Source organism: Oryx dammah, unplaced genomic scaffold (genome assembly GCF_014754425.2).
Source record: "Oryx dammah isolate SB20612 unplaced genomic scaffold, SCBI_Odam_1.1 HiC_scaffold_7, whole genome shotgun sequence".
NCBI lineage: Eukaryota > Metazoa > Chordata > Mammalia > Artiodactyla > Bovidae > Oryx > Oryx dammah.
The window spans coordinates 35332724-35352772 of NW_024070191.1; the positions used below are offsets into that span (position 1 = coordinate 35332724).

Sequence of the window (20049 nt, forward strand, 5' to 3'; positions counted from 1 at the left end):
GCCCTGTGTGGGAACCAGCTGACGGGAGGGCAGGCCCCCCACCTGCAGCCTCCTCCTGACCCGGATATCATGTGACCGCTTGGTGGGAAAGGTCTGCTAAAAATACCCGATCCTGGATCTAACGCATTGGAAGCCAGAAAGAGCCGACGTGATGGCTGTCACCCTGGCGGGAAATCACCCTTCGTCTCCTTTGCCAGCCTCTCTCTGGTCCAGGACCGGGGAAAGGAGGAGAAGCTCAGAAACTGGGAAGAAGGCGCAGGGCCCCAGAGGAACACTCAGGGCCAGCTCTGAGCATGCCCCTTCTCTGCTCTATCACAACCGGAGTTTATCTACTGACCCAGGTACTGTTTATGATTTTGGGTTTACTGTATATTCACAAGGAGGGAAACACCCGAACGTTTTTCATTATCTTAAGAAGAAAAAAAGAAAAGAAACCCACACATCTTTGGGAGCTCTGGGAGGAAATACTTCAACCTAGTCCCTTGTCCGCTCCTCGCTGGACACACCTGGGCAGCCTCCCAGCTCAGCTGTCTGGCAGCTGCAGGGGCTGGAGGCCCCTAGGGACACGCAGAAAAGGGTGAGCTCAGGGCAATGATACAATGGAACTCTGACATGCAGCTCCGCCACTAAGAACACCTCCTATGGACTGGACAGAGTGTCCATGTCCAAGATCTTGGCCTTCCTTTAAAAGGATAAAAAGAGCCAGCCCCTCAGATGCAGAGCAGTGGGGTTTCGGGGATGGACATCAGATACCGAACAAAGGCCTCTCAGCTGTCTTCCTAATGTCTAGACGTGTCACTTCACCTCCGGGGTCTCCGTCTGGGAGTCTTCAAAATGGCAGGCTTGCTTCCTCTTATTTTGTATTTTTAAAATATTTATTTATTTGGCTGCAACAGGTCTTAATCGTGGCATGTGGGATCTAGTTCCCTGACCAGGGATTGAACCCAGGCCCCCTGCATTGGGAGCGTGAAGTCTCAGCCACTGGACCACCAGGGAAGTCCCAGCCTGTTTCCTCTTAAGTCCTCAATTCCAGAATCAAACAGTTGTATGCACTCTCAGAAGACAATCAAGAGATTGTCTTGATTGTCAAGATGTTTCCGCTTGCAGAGATGCAGAGAAAGATACAAGACTGATGCCAAACTGCTCACAGTGATTTGGGGGAAGTCGGGGCAGAAGGGGAGACTTACAGAAGACTGACTTTCTGTATTTATATAAAGGGTGACTTTTTCGGCAACCACCCTGTATTCATCTGCTGTTATATTAAAAATCACGAAACAGTGAAACCTAGGAAGATGGTTCTCACAAATGTCAAAAACGTGCTTATTAGAGAATTCACAGTCGAGTGTCAACGATGCCAGGACAAATTTACATGCCTGGTCGATTCTACTCGGAAAGAAAGTGAACTGTGCTTACATTTCCTCTGTTAGCCAGGGAGGTAAATCTTCTTCCAAGGCCCAGATCCCATGTCATTTTCCTCTGTGACTTCCCTTGTCCCTCTCTCAGCCCCCCTCTACACTGTATTCCCAGCTCCCTAAGTTAGTCGCTCTCCCGACCGTATCCCCAGGGCACTTGATGATTCTACCTTATCACTGAGTCTACCAGCTCTCGTGTCTCTGACCCCAAGTAGGACTGTCTGCAGAGTCCCGCTTCTCCCTGTACCTCTGGTCCCAGCCTGGGGCCTGGGCACTCACTGTGTGCTCCCCAGGCGTTGGCAGAACTGAACTCACACGTGTGCCACCCGACACGCACACAGAGCTCTTTCTTTTCAGTCTCTCGAAACAAAGATGGCACATCTGGTCTTCACGTTATAAACTCAGAGCAGTCAAGCCGCTGAGTGGACTTTGGAAGCTGTGCTTTCCTTGCGATGCGTGCCAGATCATTCCTAACGATGTTGTCAACCTTTCTAGTCCCTAGGATCCCAGAGATGTTCCCATTGTTGCTACAAGTGGGCATCTTTATTTGCCAGAAGCGGGTCTGTTGACTCTTCCTTCACCAGGAGGGAAGGAAAGTGAAAATAAAACCAGCACAAGGAAGGCCGCCCAGAGAAGGGGGGGCCCCGCTGCACAGTCAGCCTGTCCTCTGAGTTTGGTGTTGGGAGACCCTGGCTCCAGCCCAGGAAGACCTCTCTGCCGACCTTCCTAATCAAGCACCTGCTCTATCATCCACCCCACAAGGGTGATGCGGACCTTCAAAGTGGACGTGCCTGGAGGGGCTTGAGAAAGCAGAGACACCGGAGAACTGAAACGTGCGATTCTTAAACACCACGGGTCACTCTAACTCCCGTCAAGCAATCAACTTCCTTTCAAACGATAAATTAGTCACTGTAATTAGCAAGATGAACATCAAATAGCTCATTTCTGCTGCGATGCAGAAGTAATTTACCTATTTAAAATAATTCAGGGGAAGGAGGTTTTCAGGTTCTGGCTTTTTCACAAACATCTTTTTCTGGTGGAAACTGGAGTTCCAGGAGAGTCTCTGGAACTGGACGCTGGGGTATCTGGCACTCCCCTCATTCACCTGCACTACCCTCCTCCCCAGGACCACCTCTCTCCCACGTGGGGGCTGCAGCTACACATCCTTCCCCTCTCCTCATCACTAATCCAGAGCTGCACGCTTCCAGAAGGCTTGTGCGTGTGTGCTCAGTCGCTTCAGTCGTGTCTGACTCTGTCACCAGGCTCCTCTTGTCCGTGGGATTCTCCAGGCAAGAATACTGGAGTGGGTTGCCCTCCTCCAGGGGATCTTCCTGTCCCAGGGATCGAACCCAGGTTTCCTGCATTACAAGTGGATTCTTTACCCATGAGCCACCTGGGAAGCCCACCAGAAGGCTTAATGTTTTACCCTGTCATTACATGGAGAGGCTTTCTGCATGAGTTTGGGGGTGGGGGTACAGGTAGAATTAGGGGAGATGGAGATGAACACAATCTCCATGACAATCAGCAGTTCCTAAGCAAAAGATGAAGCCAGAGGGGAATTCCCCGGGGGTCCAGAGGTTAAGACTCTTCACGTCCACTGCAGGGGGTGTAGGTTCAATTCCTGGTCAGGGAACTAAGATCTTGCATGCCACACGGTACAGTAGAAAAAAAAAAAGAAAGAAAGAAAGATGAATCCAGAGAAGAGTAACAGGCTGCGTATCGACCTCGATCCAGACGTACCCTCCTAGCCTGACTGCCCCCATCTTGCCCTCTTACATTTAATTTCCCCCAACCTCACTCCCTGCTCACTCCCCACGCCCTTCACTGCCTCTGCCTCCGCAGCCACCGCTCCCTCTCTCTACAATTCCCCGTGCCCAGTCTCCCTGGCAGACTCCCACTCTTTCTTCCGAGGCTTTCTCTGACTCACTGGCATCCCAGCCACCACCCCCAGACTGGGAGCGACGGGGGAGTCGACGCCAAGACTCCCTCTTAGTGGACAGCACGTGGCTTAGTAGAGCAGCTCAAGAAGTGCGTGGAGTGAATGAATAAAAACAGCCTCTGTATTCCTCCTGGATGCAACTAGACGTGTAAGCTTCTATTTCCGAGCTGGGCTTCTTTACTAGCCTTCGAGTTCTTTGAGAGCGGGGCATGGATGAATTAAGTGTCTACCAACGTGCTGGGGGCATTGTAAGCGCTCCGTTTATGTTTGCAGAACTAGTATATGTGCAGTGGGTAAAGAGCAAGGTCCTACTCTACGGCACAAGGAACTATTCAATGTCCTGTGGTGAACCATAATGAAAAAGCACATGTAACAGTATTTATGTGCATAACCAAGTCGCTTTGCTGAACGGCAGAAATGAACACAGCATTGTAAATCAACTACACTTCAATAAAATAAATTCTTAAAAAGGAGAAAACTAAATAGAAAAAAAATTTTAATACAGCTAAAATTTTTAGAATGAATGAATGAGCAGAGAAACTTCAAGTGGTCTTTGCCAACCCATCTCTCCAAATCCAAAGTCATAAAGCTCAGCAGGCATTCAGAAGTAACCTCTGAACCTCAGCTTTCCGAGCTACAAAAGTGAGAGTTGAATGCCCCGCTCTCCTCTAAGCTCTAAGTCTGTAATTTGGAAAGGTAGCAATTATCACAATCACCAGAGCCCAGCGAATCCTGATTGGAAGACTTGGCATTTGGCTGCTGCAGAAAAGATTATTCTGTGCCTCCTGTTCAGGTGCTCCATGTATCTGAGATGCTGAGAACCCTTCACCTTGAAGATAAATGAGTACCCAGCAGTGGTGGGCTGTGTGTGGAAGGCACACGTGGAAATTTAGGGAACATTGATGGAACTCGGATGGTTTTACACGCTCTCGTGGGCTGTGTAGGAAATTGTTTATGTTTTTGTGATTGCTCAGATGGTCGAGCTTCTGGCTTCGGCAGCAAATATTGCCACATATTTGACGCATGTGGCTGGTGCCAAAACCGCCATCCTGCTAAAGAATCATTATCCCGAGAACGACTATTTCATTATGCTCTCAAAAGCGGCAGTGCTTACATTTGCAACAACGTGGACGGACCTAGAGATGATCACGCTGGAGGAGGCAAGCCAGACAGAGAAAGACAAACACCATATGATATCACTTATATGTGGAATCAAAAAAAAAAAAAAAGACTACAAGTGAACTCACAAAACAGAAATAGATTCACAGACACAGAAAACAAACTCACGGTTACCAAAGGAGAAGGGAAGGAGGGAGAGATTAACATACACACACTATCGTACACAGGGGCTTCCCGAGTGGCTCAGGGGTAAAGGATCCGCCTGCCAATGCAAGGAGAAGCAAGGGACATGGGTTCGATCCCTGGGCTGGGAAGATCCCCTTGGAGTAGGAAATGGCAACCCACTTCTGTGTTCTTGTCTGGAGAATCTCATGGACAGAGGAGCCTGGCAGGCTACAGCCCATGGGGGTCACAAAGAGTTGGACATGACTGAGTGATTGAGCACACAAGCACATTACCATATGCAAAAGAGATAACCACCAAGGACCTACTGCATAGCACAGGGAGCTAGAGTCAGTACCCTGTAACAGCCTATAATGGGAGCGAATATAAGAAAAGAATTATATATACATATATATTGGAGAAGGCAATGGCACCCCACTCCAGTACTCTTGCCTGGAAAATCCCATGGATGGAGGAGCCTGATGGGCTGCAGTCCATGGGGTCGCTAAGAGTCGGACACGACTGTCTTCACTTTCACTTTTCACTTTCATGCATTGGAGAAGGAAATGGCAACCCACTCCAGTGTTCTTGCCTGGAGAATCCCAGGGAGGGGGAGCCTGGTGAGCTGCCGTCTATGGGGTTGCAGAGTCCGACACGACTGAAGCGACTTAGCAGCATATATATAACTGAACCACTTTGCTGAATCCCTGAAACTAGCATAGCATTGTAACTACATTTCAATAAAAATGTACACATAAATAAATTTTTAAGACAAAAAATAGTGGCAGTGCATAAGTGCAGCTCCTTCATGGGCTGGGCACCAAATACAAAAGCGTTCACCTTTCGTGGTGCCAGCAGACTATACAGCTGGGGACTGAAATTATGAGCACCTGCCACGAGCCAGGCAGAATCCCTGATAGGGAACACTGAACAGAGCAAAGCCCTGGTCCATCGGGGTGCCTCCACCACAGCGGGGAAGACAAAGAGTGATGACGAGACACAGAGATGCGTAGCAGTGGGTCAGGCAGCAGTAAGGACCACGGGGAAGGATTACAGGCTATGGGGTGGAGGTAACTGGGATGCTCCCAACTCTCTGCCTTGGGCCAGCACTGAAGACATGCAATTTCCTCCAAGGGTCTCAAGGAACTCTACTCCTATCAAGAAGGCCAGGCTTGGTCAGCATCAGAAGGACAGAGACGAAACCTCAAACAGTGAGGCTTTTTGTCCCTGGAGTTAGAGCAGGCTGTTCCTGGTTGGAGCCCTGTGTAGACCTGGCAATTCTAGGAATTCGGGAGAACAGAGGACTTTTGACTTGGTTTCCTCTCATTCTCTTTTCACTGGGCTGATGGCTAAGTGCATACAGCCAATCAGTTCATCCCAGAAAAGTATTAGTTTACCTTGCTATGGCCTCCATAATAAAACATTTTAATTTGATACCACAGTCTAGCACCCATTCTGGAAACTGGACGTAGGAAGCTGATATCAGGATGTGCCTAATTATGCAGCCATTCATTCAGCTCAATATTGACCACACGACACGTCGTGCGCCAGGTGCTGTGGGCAGAGGCAGCCATGGACTTCGCCCCTAGACATCTAGCATCTACTGGGACAGATAAGACACAGCTGCTCTGGGCGGCTGGACACGCCGAGCTGTGAGATGTATGGAGTGACCTTCAGGCCCTGAGAACCATGGGGTCTTCATGATGGCCTCTGAGTTGAGACACAGCCCAACCAGTCCATTGCTGTGTGGTAGCCGCGGTGATGAAAATGACACGGTCCTGGGCTGAGTGAGGGTCCCCAGGCCCCACATCCCATGTGCCCTAGCCAAGGCAATGACCCTGTGACCCTGGGGAGGCAAGTCACTGGGCTTTACCCTCTGCACTGTCTCTCCCTTATTCAAAGCCCCCTCGGGGTTCTGCCTGGCCCCTCCCTCACACCCCACCATCTCCCTGTTTCCATTTCTGTGTCCTGAGACAATCCTCCACATAGCAGCCAGGGTGACCTCTTAAATATTAAGTCAGACGGAGCACCTTCTGAAGACCTCCCGTCACCCCTGGAGCGAAGCCCAGGTCCTCACCGTGACCCGAAAGCCCTTCAAGATTCAGCCCCAGCAATGTCCCCTCCTCCCCCTCCATGCCTCCCTTCCATCTTTCCACCCTGTTCCTGCTCGTCCCCAAAGAAACCAACCCCATGCTGCCCCAGGGCCTTTGCACGTTCCCCCGTCTTCCAAGACTGCTTGCCTCCAGAGACCACCTGGTTCTCCCTTACTTCTTTTCAAATCACCCCCTGAGAGAGGCCTGCCTTAACCACCCTTGAGATGAGACCCCTCACCCCCTCTCCTCCACGGGCTGTCTCACTAGCAGGCGGTAGATATCTACTCTCTCGTTGCCCGTCTTCTTCACCAGCTATAAACGTTACAGATGTTGTCCCTTTAGACTATCTTGCTCAGCGCCCAATACTTAGCACAAAGAAGGTGTTTAATAAACACGGGTGCACTGACCGCCACACGTGCTGATTGACGCTGGGGGGTTGGATTTGACAAACCTCTCCATCTTGTTCTCAACAGCCAATGGCCAGAACTTCACTTCCTCGAGTGCTGAATGGTTTCCAAATATCTGTCTTTGGGTTGGACCTCTTATCTGGGTTCCAGGCTCAAATATCCAGATTCCTCAAAGACTCTGTAAGAGGATCCCCACTCTTTTCTCGTCTCTTCACCCCGATTCCACACACCGGCTCCTAGTTCTTGGGTCAGTGAGCGACGGTCACTCCCACCCACCCCCCGGCACAAGCCAGACATCTGAGGGTCCCTTCTGAAGTCTCCTCCCCCTTCCCCCACACCTGTCCAACTCATCCATCCCCAAGGCCATGACCCTTACCTGGGCCACTGACACGTCCCTCCCAGACCACTGCCATCGTCTGAAAACTGGCTCTCCTGTATCCGCCTGTGGGTCCTGCCACCTGCAGCTCCCGCTCCTGCGCTTGAATCTGCGGTCGCCCACCTCGGCTCTCAGGGTAAAGATCGGAGCCCCTCTCTGGGTCTACAGGCTGGGTGGACGCTCTACCAGGACACGCAGTAGTGTAGGAGGTCAAAGGCTGAAATGCCCCCATCCCTCTCGGTCCATCCCCCACCCTGCTGCTCTGGCTGCTCCGGCCTCGCCCCGGACCCCTCGCCTCACTCTGCAACCAGACGGTTCACGTGCGGTGGAGCAGGAATCACGTGGGCCCACATATGCCCACTTGCATGACGCACACACACAGCTCGGGCCCTGACCCAGGTGTTGGCCACTGTGACCATCACCCCTGCCTCTCGCGTCCAGCCCCAAGGTCACCTCTCCTGCCTCATCTGGTGCCTGGTCTCTCCTTCCCGACTGCAGCCACTCTGCCACCCTCCCCTCTAAACTCTCGGAGCTCTTCTCCACTTCTGGAATGTTCTTCCCTCCCTCCCCTCATTAACCCTGACTCACCCCTAGCTCAATAGCTCTTCCTCCAGGAGTCTTCCCTGACCTCCTGCCCTACCCCGAGTCTCTCTTGCAGACTCTCCTAACTCCCTGTGACCTTCCTCCTGGGGTCCTAGCATAGCTTGTCTGCAGATGCGTTTGCGTGATTACTCAATTAACAGCTCTCACAGTCAGCAGACTATGGGTCAGAGTGGATGAGGAGGATGGCTTTTGTTTTTTAACTATGAAATCCCCAAAGCCCAGCTCTACACTTGAGGAGGTATCCGGGCAAGACATGGACGACGTGGGTTTGAAGCTTGAAAAATGCTTGGATAAATGAAAGGAGTGAAAGGAGTATATACGTAGAGATACTGACATGGACAAGTGTAGCTGTGTGTCCTTGTGTGTGGATTTGTTATTTTCTACAACCGTAATCATGGTGATAAAAATCAGTAGACAAAAATCTATGTACCAAGGAACCTGCCCTGAATATTCAGATGTCTCTTATATAAGCCTCTTTCCACACTACTTAGAGTAATTATTTCCGATGATGGCAAACGACTCTCGTTCTTTCCACGAAACATCCTCTGAAAGCATGTTACTTATGTAAGGATCAGCATTTGCCCTATCACTGTGATTGCAATCCATCAGTTCAGAAGGTTCCAACAGAAGCAAATTCTCGAGCAGTGACCCCAGGACAAGAGCCTGTGTTTTTTAATCTTCTCAGAACCGTGAATGTGTGCTCTAAAGAGAAGATGTTCTCCTCCCCTAAGGGGGATGGGTCTGTGCACATCACAAAGTCAGGGCGCTGTCCCAGGGGTGCGCCAAGGTGAGCTGAGCTTTAGGTTCTGACCCACCTTGCCCCGGCCCCCGGTGCCCTGTCATCCTCTCCACCTGTATCTCCACTTGGAGCAAAAGCCCGATCGCCCTGTAACACGGGAAGGAGGGTCCGGCGACACTGGCGGTCCTGGGGCAGCTCTGCAGCAGACACAGAGGGAAAGACGAGGACCAGCGGAGCCCAGATCCGGGGGGTGTGGGGGGGGGGTGACCGAGCTGCAGGACTAAGCCGACAGGAGGAGATCTTCGCAGTGGGGAGCCCTTCCTTTAACCATCCTCCTCCCCCTTTCCTCGCTGGCAGCAGTCAGCGGTCTCCTCCGGCACTAAGCCTGTCAGGGACAGTGCCCATAATGTGCAAATGTGGCCTGGGCGCTGGCTGAGCCCGCGATGGACCGAGGAGGGGCCCTGCGGAGCGGCGGCCCAGGGGGTGCATGGGGCCTCACCGGCAGCAGCCCCATCAGGAGAGAGCCCTGCCTGTGTGCTCAGAACCTGCCCGTGGCTCAGGGCTCAGGACCATGCGGTTGCCCCTGATCCTGCTAAGCGGCTCCTTGGAGAGCGGGCGTCTTAACCCTCAGAGGGCCTCTGGGGGGACTGATGCTTCTCACCGGGAGCTGCCCTGCAGAGGGATGCTCAGCTCCCTTTCTGGGCCTGAATGAAGGAAGTGGGGAGCTTGCTTCCTGGCCCCCCAGGAGTGTGTCTGCAGGTACCCCCACCTGGACGGGCGGGGACACCATGATGGCTCACACAGCCCCTCTCCTGAGCCCGCTGACCCCAGCACCCTCTCGTGGCCCCCAGACTTTGCTCCTCTGTCCCTTCCCGTGAAAGAAATGGGGCCAGAGTGTCCATTTCCCCAAGGCAACCTTTTGCACTGAACCTATCAACTCAGTTCAGTCGTTCAGTCATGTCCAGCTCTTTGCAACCCCATGGACTACAGGCTTCCCTGTCCATCACCAACTCCCGGAGCTTACTCAAATTCATGTCCATTGAGATTGTGACGCCAACCAACCATCTCATCCTCTGTCGTCCCCTTCTCCTGCCTTCCATCTTTCCCAGCAAGAGGGTCTTTTCCAATGAGTCAGTTCTTCGCATCAGGTGGCCAAAGTATTGGAGCTTCAGCTTCAACATCAGTCCTTCCAATGAATATTCAGGACTGATTTCCTTTAGGATTGACTGGTTGGATCTCCTTGCAGTCCAAGAGACTCTCAAGAGTCTTCTCCAACACCACAATTTGAAAGCATCAACTCTTTGATGCTCAGCCTTCTTTATGGTCCAAGTACATCTGTACATGACTACTGGAAAAACCATAGCTTTGACTAGATGGACCTTTGTTGGTAAAGTAATATCTCTGCTTTTTAATATGCTGTCTGGAACCGCCCAGAACGCCTCAGGTCGGGGATGTTTTGGGGGAGGGATGATAGAAGCGGGGGCTTGCTTCTCCCCATCCAGTCTGCATCCCGAGTCCATCCACATGCGTGTCTCCCCTCTGGAGTCCACTGGATGGCTGCTGCTCCATACCACACTCCCACCTCTGTTTTCTGTCCCACACTCCCCGCCCCATCCTCTCTGCACTTCCACGTGTGGATCTAGACCACAGAAGCCCAGCTGGATCCAAAAGGAATCTCGGCACGTGGTCCTGTGCACTTTAAGTGGAGTAGGGGTCAGGGAGGCGAGGCTGAGGGGCCCGGGCCGCCAGTGGAAAACTTAAGCTGCATCCTGAGTGTTTCCTCTGCTGGTTTGTGACAGTCACCCAGTCCAGCACCACATGGACAGACCCGGGGCAGCCCATGCTCGCTGAAATAAGCCGGTCTGCAAAGCCAAACTCTGCGTGAATTCACTGCCACGCGATTCCCAGAGACAGACAGGAGGGTGCTGGTCGTGAGGGGCTGGGGAGTTAGTTTGCTGGGTGCTAAGGTTCAGTTTTGCGAGATGAAAAATGAACTGGGGATGGATATTGGTGATGGCTATGGATGTAACTCAGGCCACTGAACTGTATACTTACAAATGCTTAAGACAGTCAAGTCTATGTGAGGAGCTTCTCACCACAATCAAAAACAGTTTTTTAATGGTTAGGATGGCTTTTTATGAAGCCAGAATGGGTAAATTTCTTCTCAGTTAGAAACAGAAATGGCCATGTAGCCGAACAACTCAACTGACTGGCAAAAACAGACAAACGAAACCAAAGGCATCGGATCCACAGCCCTGGCCACACCCCGTCCTCTCTTCCCCAGGGAGCGCGCTCCTCTCGGTTCAGGCAGTGCCTCCAGCCTCCGGCCCCACACCTGCCGCAACTCTGTCCCCCTCCATCCCACGCACCTTCAGTTTCCTCCCCACACAGAGCCCCGTCACTCAGCACCAGAAACGTCCAGAGAACCCTTCCAGCCACCCTGGTTCTCAGCCTCCAGCAACACCCGACGGGGAATCCCCAGCACTACCGCCTTCTCGGTGGCAAACCCACAAAGGCCGCCAGCGGACAAAGGAGATGAGTGCCGCCACGACACAGCATCCTTCAAAGTCTTTCCGCCCCACTCCCCTGCTTCAAAGGCCACAAAGTCCAAGACTGCAGCGGGCACCAGCGGGCACTTCTGAGGGGAGAGGCCGCGGGAGGTGGACGGGGTGTGGCCCACGCTGTTGGGGCACTAGCCCTTCGCCGTGGGGCCTTGGGCCATCGCGGGGCGGCACACACCCGGGGCAGGGCCTTCAGCGGGTGAGAGCCCCGGGGGGTGTTTGAGGCCACGGGAGAAAAAGGTTAATAGAGGCAGAGCCTTTAGGAAACGGCTCCAGGCAAGAGCCACTCTTCAGAGACCACACACTCGCCTGCGTCTCACTTACCTGGTTGCAGGTGTTAATGTCTACCCCATTCCGCAGGTGATCCAAAGCTTTGTCCAAGTTACCTGATCTGGCTGCCCTCAGAAAGCTGGTAGCAGCATCGGCCTGTGAGGACAGAGAGCAGCTGTGAGTGGGTCTGTGTGCTGAGGGGCTCACGGGCTGCTCGAGCCCAGGGCTGCACACAGAACCAAGGTCCCAGCGGCAGCCACTACCCTCTCCGGTTAAGTGCCCACCATGGTCCCCAGGCGTGCACGGGTCTGGAGCCCCCCAGGATGGACGGCTCTTGGCCTGAGGGTGGGGCTGCCTTCAGAGCACGGCCTGCCTTCCTTCTGAAGTATTTATAAGGGACCCAGGAGGGGCCGCCTTCTAGAGGGTTCCGTTCCACCCAGGAGATGTCTCAGCAAGCCTGGCGTCTCCCTGCCTTGGACCCTCCGCGGACTCCACCCTCCCACTCAGGAGCCCGGCCCCCACCACCCAGCCCCCATCACCCGGCCCCACCCACTGAGACAAGGGAGAGGCTCCTCGGGAACCAAACACAAGCACTTTGGTGCTGTTTTGAGGGTTTTGTTTTCACATAAACAGCACACAGCACTTACTACATGCTGAGAACCATTATCAGCACTTGACTATAATATGCATTTACACGGGGTGGTGGTGGGGGCGGTGGGAAGAGAGATGCATTTAGCCATTAAAGACATCCCCAGGAGGTAAGTACTCCTGCCATCCCCATTTCACAGATTCGGGAACTGAGGCCCAGAGAGCCCAAGTGACTTGTGCAGGGTCACAGAGTGGGGAAGAGGCGCAGCGACAGCCTGGCCCTGCCCCTTGACTTGGCAGGTGCCCCTCGCCAGTCTTCCAGAACGAGAGTAAAGCACTTAGTGTCCGTAGGCTGAGGGTCAGCCCCCTACAGATGCAAGCAAGCCCTGCCTGGGATGCCGGCTCCTGTTAGGGATGAATGACAGCCAGAAAGGGAGAGGGGGTGAGAGAGCGGGAAAGGAGGTGTTAGACATAAGGTCTAGCGTGGCAGACAAGTGCAGGGGGCTCCAAGTAGCTCTCCCGCGTCTAGGGGTTCCTACGGTCTGCAGGTACCTCCACGCCTGTGTTCTTATCTGTAAGAGGAGGGCAAGGCTTGTCCCATCCCCTGGCTGTGAAACTGGAATGGAAATATTACAGATTATATGTGATAATAATGATTACATCAGCGCGAGCGCTGAGCACAGCTTGCACATGGTGGGCACTCGGGGTGAGTGTAACAGGTGAGGGCTGTCACAGGACAGGCCGCGAGTGAAAGGGAGTGTTTAGGTTTGGGGGGGTTGTGCCGCTCCTCCAGAAGATCCATCCTGGGGTGCTGTGTCTCCCTGTTTCACACTTCCCTCATCCGAGAACGTGCTGACGTGGGCTGAAGGGTGGTGCCCAAGGTAGGTCTGTACCCCAACCCCTGGAACCCCAGCATGTGCCCTCTGTGGAAAGTGTCTTTGTGGATGTAATGATGTTATAGGTCTTGAGATGAGCGCCCTACTCTTGCAGGCGTCTCTGTCCCTGGGATTCCCCAGGCAAGAATACTGGAGTGGGTCACCATTTCCTCCTCCAGGGGATCTTCCTGACCCAAGGACTGAACTTACGTTTCTTGGGTCTCCTGCATTGGCAAGCAAGCTCTTTACCACCAGTGCCACCTGGGAAGCCAGCCCCAAATCCAATGGTAAGTGTCCTTATAGAAGACAGAAAAACACGCACGTGGACACACACACACACACACACACACACACACACACACACACGAGAGGTAGGCAGAGATAGGAGTGCTGAGGCCACAAGCCAAGGAAGCTGGCAACCAGCAGGAGCTGGAAGCACACTATCTCCGCTGGCACCTCCAGAGGGAGCTCAGCCCTGCCCACACCTTGAGTTCAGACCTCTGGCCTCCAGACTGTGAGAGAAGCTTCTCCTGTTTTAAGCCACCAAGTTTGCAACAGTTTGTTAGAGCAGATGATGGTTCCTAACCATGGAAGATTCAAAATCTACAGCCAACAACTGCAACGTCCTGCGATTAAACCAGAGCGGGGCTGCACGCCTTTGCCAATCAAACAGCCAATCCAAGGCAAAAAAAGAGTCTCCAGCCTTACAGACCTTCACCCCCGAGGGCTGCCCCCAGCCATCTCAGCCCTCCAGTCCTGCTCCAAGACTCCTGGCTGATACTTCTCCACTCGACCCCAATGCTCTTCCTAAAATCCTGATGTCCTGCCAGTCCTCCCCGACTCCAGGCCCGCGAGGGTCCCGGTACATTAGCTCCAAGCCAAGCCCTGAGTTTGCCGGTTCATGGCACATATGCATCTCGCACCCCCAGCACAGCAAGATGGCGGGTTCCTCCCCGTCCTCCCCCACCCCGGCATTCCCATCCTGTCTCCCAGCAGGCCCACACTCTGATGCGCTCTCGTTTGTTAAACCCAGTCTTCACGGCCCACTCAGGCCCTGTGTCCTCTGTGATGCCAACCTTGGACACTCAATCTTTACCATCTTTAAATCTAGGAACAAGAGCTTGATTTCTTAAAATGCATTTTCAACAGACTCTCCTCTTTTATTCAAGTCTTGCTTCCCATGGGCAAATTATTTGCTTCTTGGGTCAGGGACCAAATCTTCTATCTCTTTTGAATCTCTCAAAGCATGAATTGTTTGCTAGGCCAAGACATCCCTTGACCTAAAACACAGGGCACCTAGTGTCTCCAGGCTTCTTGGCAAGGCATCTGTAAAGGAGGAAGTATTTCAGAAATGAGTACCAATCCATGGGTTCCCTATGAGCTGGATTCCCAGAGAAATCAGGCTCAAGGTTTAGTCCCTCGAAAAATGTCTGTGCCTGCTGGTTCAGAAGGCCTGTGTGGACTCGGCTGTTTAGAAAAATACAGTAGACTACTCCCGGAAAATGAGAGTACTAGAAACACATCTCCCACCTGCCCAGACCATCTTCTGCAGCATACTAAGCATGGTGGATAAAAACAGATGCAACGCCAGCTAATGGCACTGTCACTATTCAAAACAGTGAATCTAGGCAGCAAAGGAGAATATTTACAACAGACAGCCAAGCAGATAAATAGAGGGCAGGGGAAGCCCGACCTAGACTAGGCTGAGGAAGGCTGAATACTTTCTGTTGTGTATATAATTGAACCGTGAAATTATAATATGTATACCAATGACTGGGCAAGTATTGGGCTGGCCCAAAAGTTTGAGTTTTTCTGCAAGCTGTTAAAGAAAAATCCGAATGAACATTTTGGCCAATTCAATATATGACCAACATTCTATCTTTTAATCCTGATCACAAACTGGATTGTTGAGGTTGGTGTAATGATGATGTCCATTTTAGAGGTTGTGGGGTGGTAAAGAGTTTGCCCAGGTTCTGTGTTAGTTAATACTCGGGGATTCAGGCCACGACTCCCTGAACCAAGCCAACACCTTCCTACTGCCTTTGATCCCGAGGTGCATTCTCCGCAATTTCAAACCTGGGGGTGACCAGAAAGCCCTGACAGATGTAGGAGCTAGGAGGGGCCCATGCCTTTTCTAATTAAGCAGTGAACCCACAGCAGAGAAAGGGACCCGGCAGCTCTCTGCTCTGACCCTGGCCACTGTGTAGAGGCCAAGACAGGCCTCTAGAAATGAATCACTAGTCCCAGTCCTTCCCTTCTCTGATGATAAAACTGATGGCAAAAAGGAAGTGACTGGCTAAGGTCACCTAGATAATTAGAGGTGAGGTTCAATTGCTGTCTTTTTCGTTTCCTCTCTGGTCTGGGCATAGGGTAGTCAGGACCCAAGCAGGATCCTGGGGGTATCTTACAGGTGGATTGCAGGTGATAATGGTGTCATTCCACTGGGTAACCCCTCGGTTAACCCTACGAGTATTTCCCGAGGTCCTGCTGCAAGTCCAGGATCCTGCCAGGGCAAAGACGGAAAGAGTAGAAATTCTACATGTGGGCCCCTGCCCTCAAGATTTGAAGCGCAACGTGACAGAGTTAGAAAGTGACCCATTCAACAAGCATGCAGTGGGCACCTCCCGGGTGTCAGGGACTATCTCAGTTGCACAGCAAATGACCCACTTTGGAGTATGAGACCACCTCTTGTCAGCTCATTCTGCCGAGCCACTAATTCAATTACCTCCAACTCAATGACATGTCCTGGGAACCGCTTCCTGGTGCTTCTAGGAACAGTCTATAATCCAATAGGGTAGAAAGTCAAAAGACTCCAGTAGGCTCCATTTTAGACTGTTCACATGAGTAAACACCAACCAGAAAAATAACAGTGGCAAATACGCACCAGACTGTCTCAGTGGTCAGACAGACCGGAGCAGAGTCCCTGGCCCTTCCTGAGTGCTCGTCCCTGCAGGGCAGCCTCTGAGTGGAGAGACCAGAGGGGCTAAAGAAGGCTGTTATCTGCATCCAGAAAAGTCAATGCATGATGCCCCTAACCTCTGCGTCACCCGCGAGAGCTGTCACCCCTCTGATCACCCCACTAAGGCTGCCTGCGCGCACCTCTGCTCCGTCCTCATCTTGAGCCTTATTGAAATCTAATTTTTCCCATGAGAGAACCGCCAGCACTGAGGGCAGAAGGGGACACACACATCTCACGTTGTCCCCAGCCCCATCCCTACAGGTCAACTCACATGATGTCCCTGAACTTCCTTCCATCACAACAGGAGTTACCTTCATGAAGCCCTTCCTCTGTGTTAAGCCCTCTCCACCAACAAATTCATTGGCTGCCCTCAGTAGTTTCTGGAGGCAGGTACTTCTTGTTTCCTCCTCACTGAGGAGCTAAACGAGGCACAGAGAGATTAAGCACTTTGTCCAAGGTCACACAGCGAATCCTGGCCAGGTCAGGACGTAACTCTCAGCAGTGCTTCCTCACTGCCCAGAGATTCCTCTCCAGCTCAGCTCTGGCTGGATGTAGGGGAGCCTTCTGCCCGCGCTCAGAGACTGTGCCCACTTCAGCCCTCCCCTCTGGAGGAAGGAAGTAGAAGGGAAGAAAAGGACCAGGATTCCTTCTGGGAGTCAAGTTCCCATCAGGACTGCTCTTCGGAAAAGGGAGGTAAGCCCTTGGTTACCTGAGACACCCAGACTATTATTAAACTTGCACTTCCTGAGTGGGGCCATACGAATATAGCAATAGATAGTAGCCCAGGGGGCTCCAGTGTCTCCGGGAGGGAAAGCCAGAAGCCAGGTGCCAAATGTCAGCAAGCCTAGTGTCTGGGGGTGGGGGTGGGGGGAGTTGGTGGGGACATTGCATCTGGGGGTGGGGGCCCAACACCAGAGCGAAGCTGAGGTTTAGACCAGGCGGCAGGGAGAACCCATGGTCTCCGCAGGCCTTGTGTGGAGCTTGAGAGGACCTGAGCGTTCCCAGGACGAATCATGACTTTTTCAAGGTCTTTCAGTGCAAAATTCTCATCTAAAACGATGACTGGAAACTGAGATCTTATCAGTTTCCGTAAACAGCAGTAAGACGGGATCTCCTTCCCAAAGGGTCCTGTCTGGGCAAAAGGCGGTTTCTTGGCCAGAGTCAGGGTGGGATCTCCCGGTCCAGGCTCTGGACCCTGTCCTGGGGGCTGCAGCTCTACCAGGCGGCCAAGTACAGCAGGGCCTGCACGTGGGGCTAGCCCGCCAGTTCTGAGCACCCTTGGGACTCGGCGCTCCTGGCCATCCAGGTGGGGCCTCCAAAAGGAAGGGGCAGCGCCCGCGGGCGCACACTTGCCTGGCCCCTGCCTCAAGCCCACCGACTACAGAGAAGCAGCCGTGAACCCCTTTGGCCCCAGGGTGCGTTTTCATTGGGTCCCTTTCCTTTTTCTCTCTGGAAACTTGAACTGTTAAAGGTGTCACTGACGAAACGAGGCGCGCAAGCCGGAGACCCCCAGGGTCGTTTTCGAAGCTATCCACCCAGGTGCGAGGCCTGGGGAAAACCAGCCGTCCCCTTCCTGCGCTCCTCCGGTAGCGGGCTCGGAAGCTGGGCGATGCCTGACGGGAGAAGAGCCACCCGCAGACCCTGACGGCGGGCAGCGCTGGCGGGGAGGCCCACTCTGCCACCTGATGCTGTGCCTCGGACAAGTTCCCAACCTCAACGTTCCCACTGCTAAAATGGGGACAGCACACAGCTCTCCAGGGGGCGGAGGATGAGGATGACAAAGGACAGGCGGCCGGCTCCCTCTCCCCCCATTCATTTCCCGCTGCTTCTGGACGTCCGGTCGCTCGCGTTCCTGAGGTCTAAGGGTCAGGCGCGCCGCAGGCTCGAGAGGCGGCCCTTCTCCAGCCAAGGCCAAGCCCGGGGCATCCCGGCGGGTCCGAGGGGGTTCCCGCGAGGGGGGCCCGGGTGCCCACCCCGTCCCCCTCGCCCAACCTCAGAGCCGGCCCGGCGGGATTCTTTTCCGGGCACCTCCGCGCGCCAGCCCGTGCGCCCCGCTTTGCCCGCCCGCCTGCCCGCCGGGCACGCGTCCCGCACCAGCCCCTCCGCGGCGGTGGCCTCCGGTCAGAGGAATTTTCCTCCGGCTCCGGCTGGAAGCCTCGGCGCCCGCGGGCGTGAGGCAGCAGAAGGGCGGCCGGCGCGCGGCCCCGCCCGCGCCCGCTCCCGCGCCTCGAAAGTTGGCGCCGGGCGAGCCCGCGGCTGGGGGCGCGGCGGCGGCGGGGACCCCGCGCGGGCGCGGCGGCCAGGCACTCACCGCGGCGTCCGGACCCGACCTGCCCTGTCGCGCTGCCATCGTCCGGCGCCCGCGCGGAAACCCGAGCCCGCGCGCGGCTCCCCTCCCCCGTTATCTGCTCGGCGGCGCGCGGAGCGCCAGCAAGTTCCCCGGCATCGGGCTAAAAATACCGGCGCCGGCCGCTCGGCGGGGCCCGGCGGGGCTCCGGCCCCCGGGCCCCCGGACCCGGCCCGCCCGCCAGCCCCTAAAGGGGTCTCTTCACTGTCTCCCCCATCCTCGCGTCTGCTGGGCAAGTTCACGCGAAGCGGGCTCCGGAGGCGAGGCGCCTGCGGCCGAGCCCCGCGGCGCGGGCGCGGGGAGGCTGCGGCGGGCGCGCTGGCCTAGCGGCCGGGGCGGGCGGCCGGCGGGGGCAGCGTCCTGCGGCTGCTGGTGGGGCGGCACCCACGTCCAATGGAGGTGAGGCGCTCCCAGCTGCATGGCGTTGCCGCCCTGCCTCCTGCCTCCCCGGCCGCCCGGGTGAATGGGCCGCGGGGCCGGCGGGGCCGGCCAGGGTGAGCTCAGCAGAGTCTATTTATGCCCATCGCCGCCTCGCGCGTTTCCAGCTCTCGCCCCGCGTGTGTCCTGAGATTCCAGCTCCTGCCGAGAGCGCGCAGCGGCTGAGGGAAGCCGCGAGGCCAGACTCTGTTACTACGTCTTCCTTCATCCTTCCAGGCTGACGCGGGGTTTAGGGCATTGTCACCCAGGGCCGGAGGAAGCGCCCAGATTCTGCTCCCGGACCGGACCATCCTCCCCTTCTCCCGAGGTCATTCCGGGGCGGGGATGGGGGGCAATGTCAAAAGCATGTCGGGGAGATGGGGTGACACCAGGGATTACTCTGAGCGATGCCCGCAGAAGCACCCCGGGAGCTGTCACGGCCGCTGGCGACACGGCTTGCTCCAACATGCGTGTTTTGTATCGTGAGCCCAGGTTCACGCTTTCTGCAAAGAGCAGTCCAGATAGCACAGGATCTTCCCCACCCCTCCCGCCCCGAAGCAGGGGCACAGGAAGGAGGGCCGTGTGTTTGGGAGGTATCAACCCCCGTTAACTAACTGTGAGGTGAAGGACATTTGGCCATTACCTCATTTAACCCTCGCAGCCACCTCTTGAGCCAGAAGATGCTATTAGAGTTGTACGGGTGGACAAGCTGCGCCCAGAGAGGTTAGGGTCAGGTCTGAGGTTACTACTAGCAGAGGGTCCAGCCGACCCAAAGCCCTTCTGTTAGCAGCACTGGCAAGATCCCCAATGCAAATGCGCACAGTGCCAGGAGGGGACACCACGCGAGATGCTCTGAGGTTAGAAAAACTGACTGTTTTCCAAGGTAAGGTGCTCTTGCAAATTGGTGCAGCCACTGTGGAAAACGATCTGGAGGTTCTTCAAAAAACTAAAAATAGAACTATCATATGATCCAGCAATCCCACTCCTGGGTATTTAGCCCAAGAAAATAGAACTGCTAATTCGAAAAAATGCATTCATAGTGGCACTATTTACAACAGCCAAGACGGCCAACCCACTCCAGTATTCTTGCCTGGAAAATCCCAAGGATGGAGACGGGCTACAGTCCATACAGTCACAAAGAGTCGGACACGACTGAGTGACTTTACTTTCTTTTAAGACATG

The 20049-nt window shown here is 54.4% G+C and overlaps 1 protein-coding gene across 8 annotated transcripts in view; it reads right to left on the reverse strand.

Annotated features, from left to right (window-relative positions):
• The window catches only part of ANK1 (ankyrin 1), a 236340-nt gene that overhangs the window by 91778 nt on the left and 124513 nt on the right, over positions 1-20049 (reverse strand). For 7 of the 8 annotated variants that reach the window (XM_040242999.1, XM_040242998.1, XM_040242997.1 and 4 more), the window contains exon 2: positions 11736-11837. In XM_040242999.1, coding sequence (XP_040098933.1) covers positions 11736-11837 — 102 coding nt within the window. Of the gene's footprint in view, positions 1-11735; positions 11838-18414; positions 18485-20049 lie in introns of those variants that run through there. The other variant, XM_040243001.1, reaches the window with a different exon arrangement.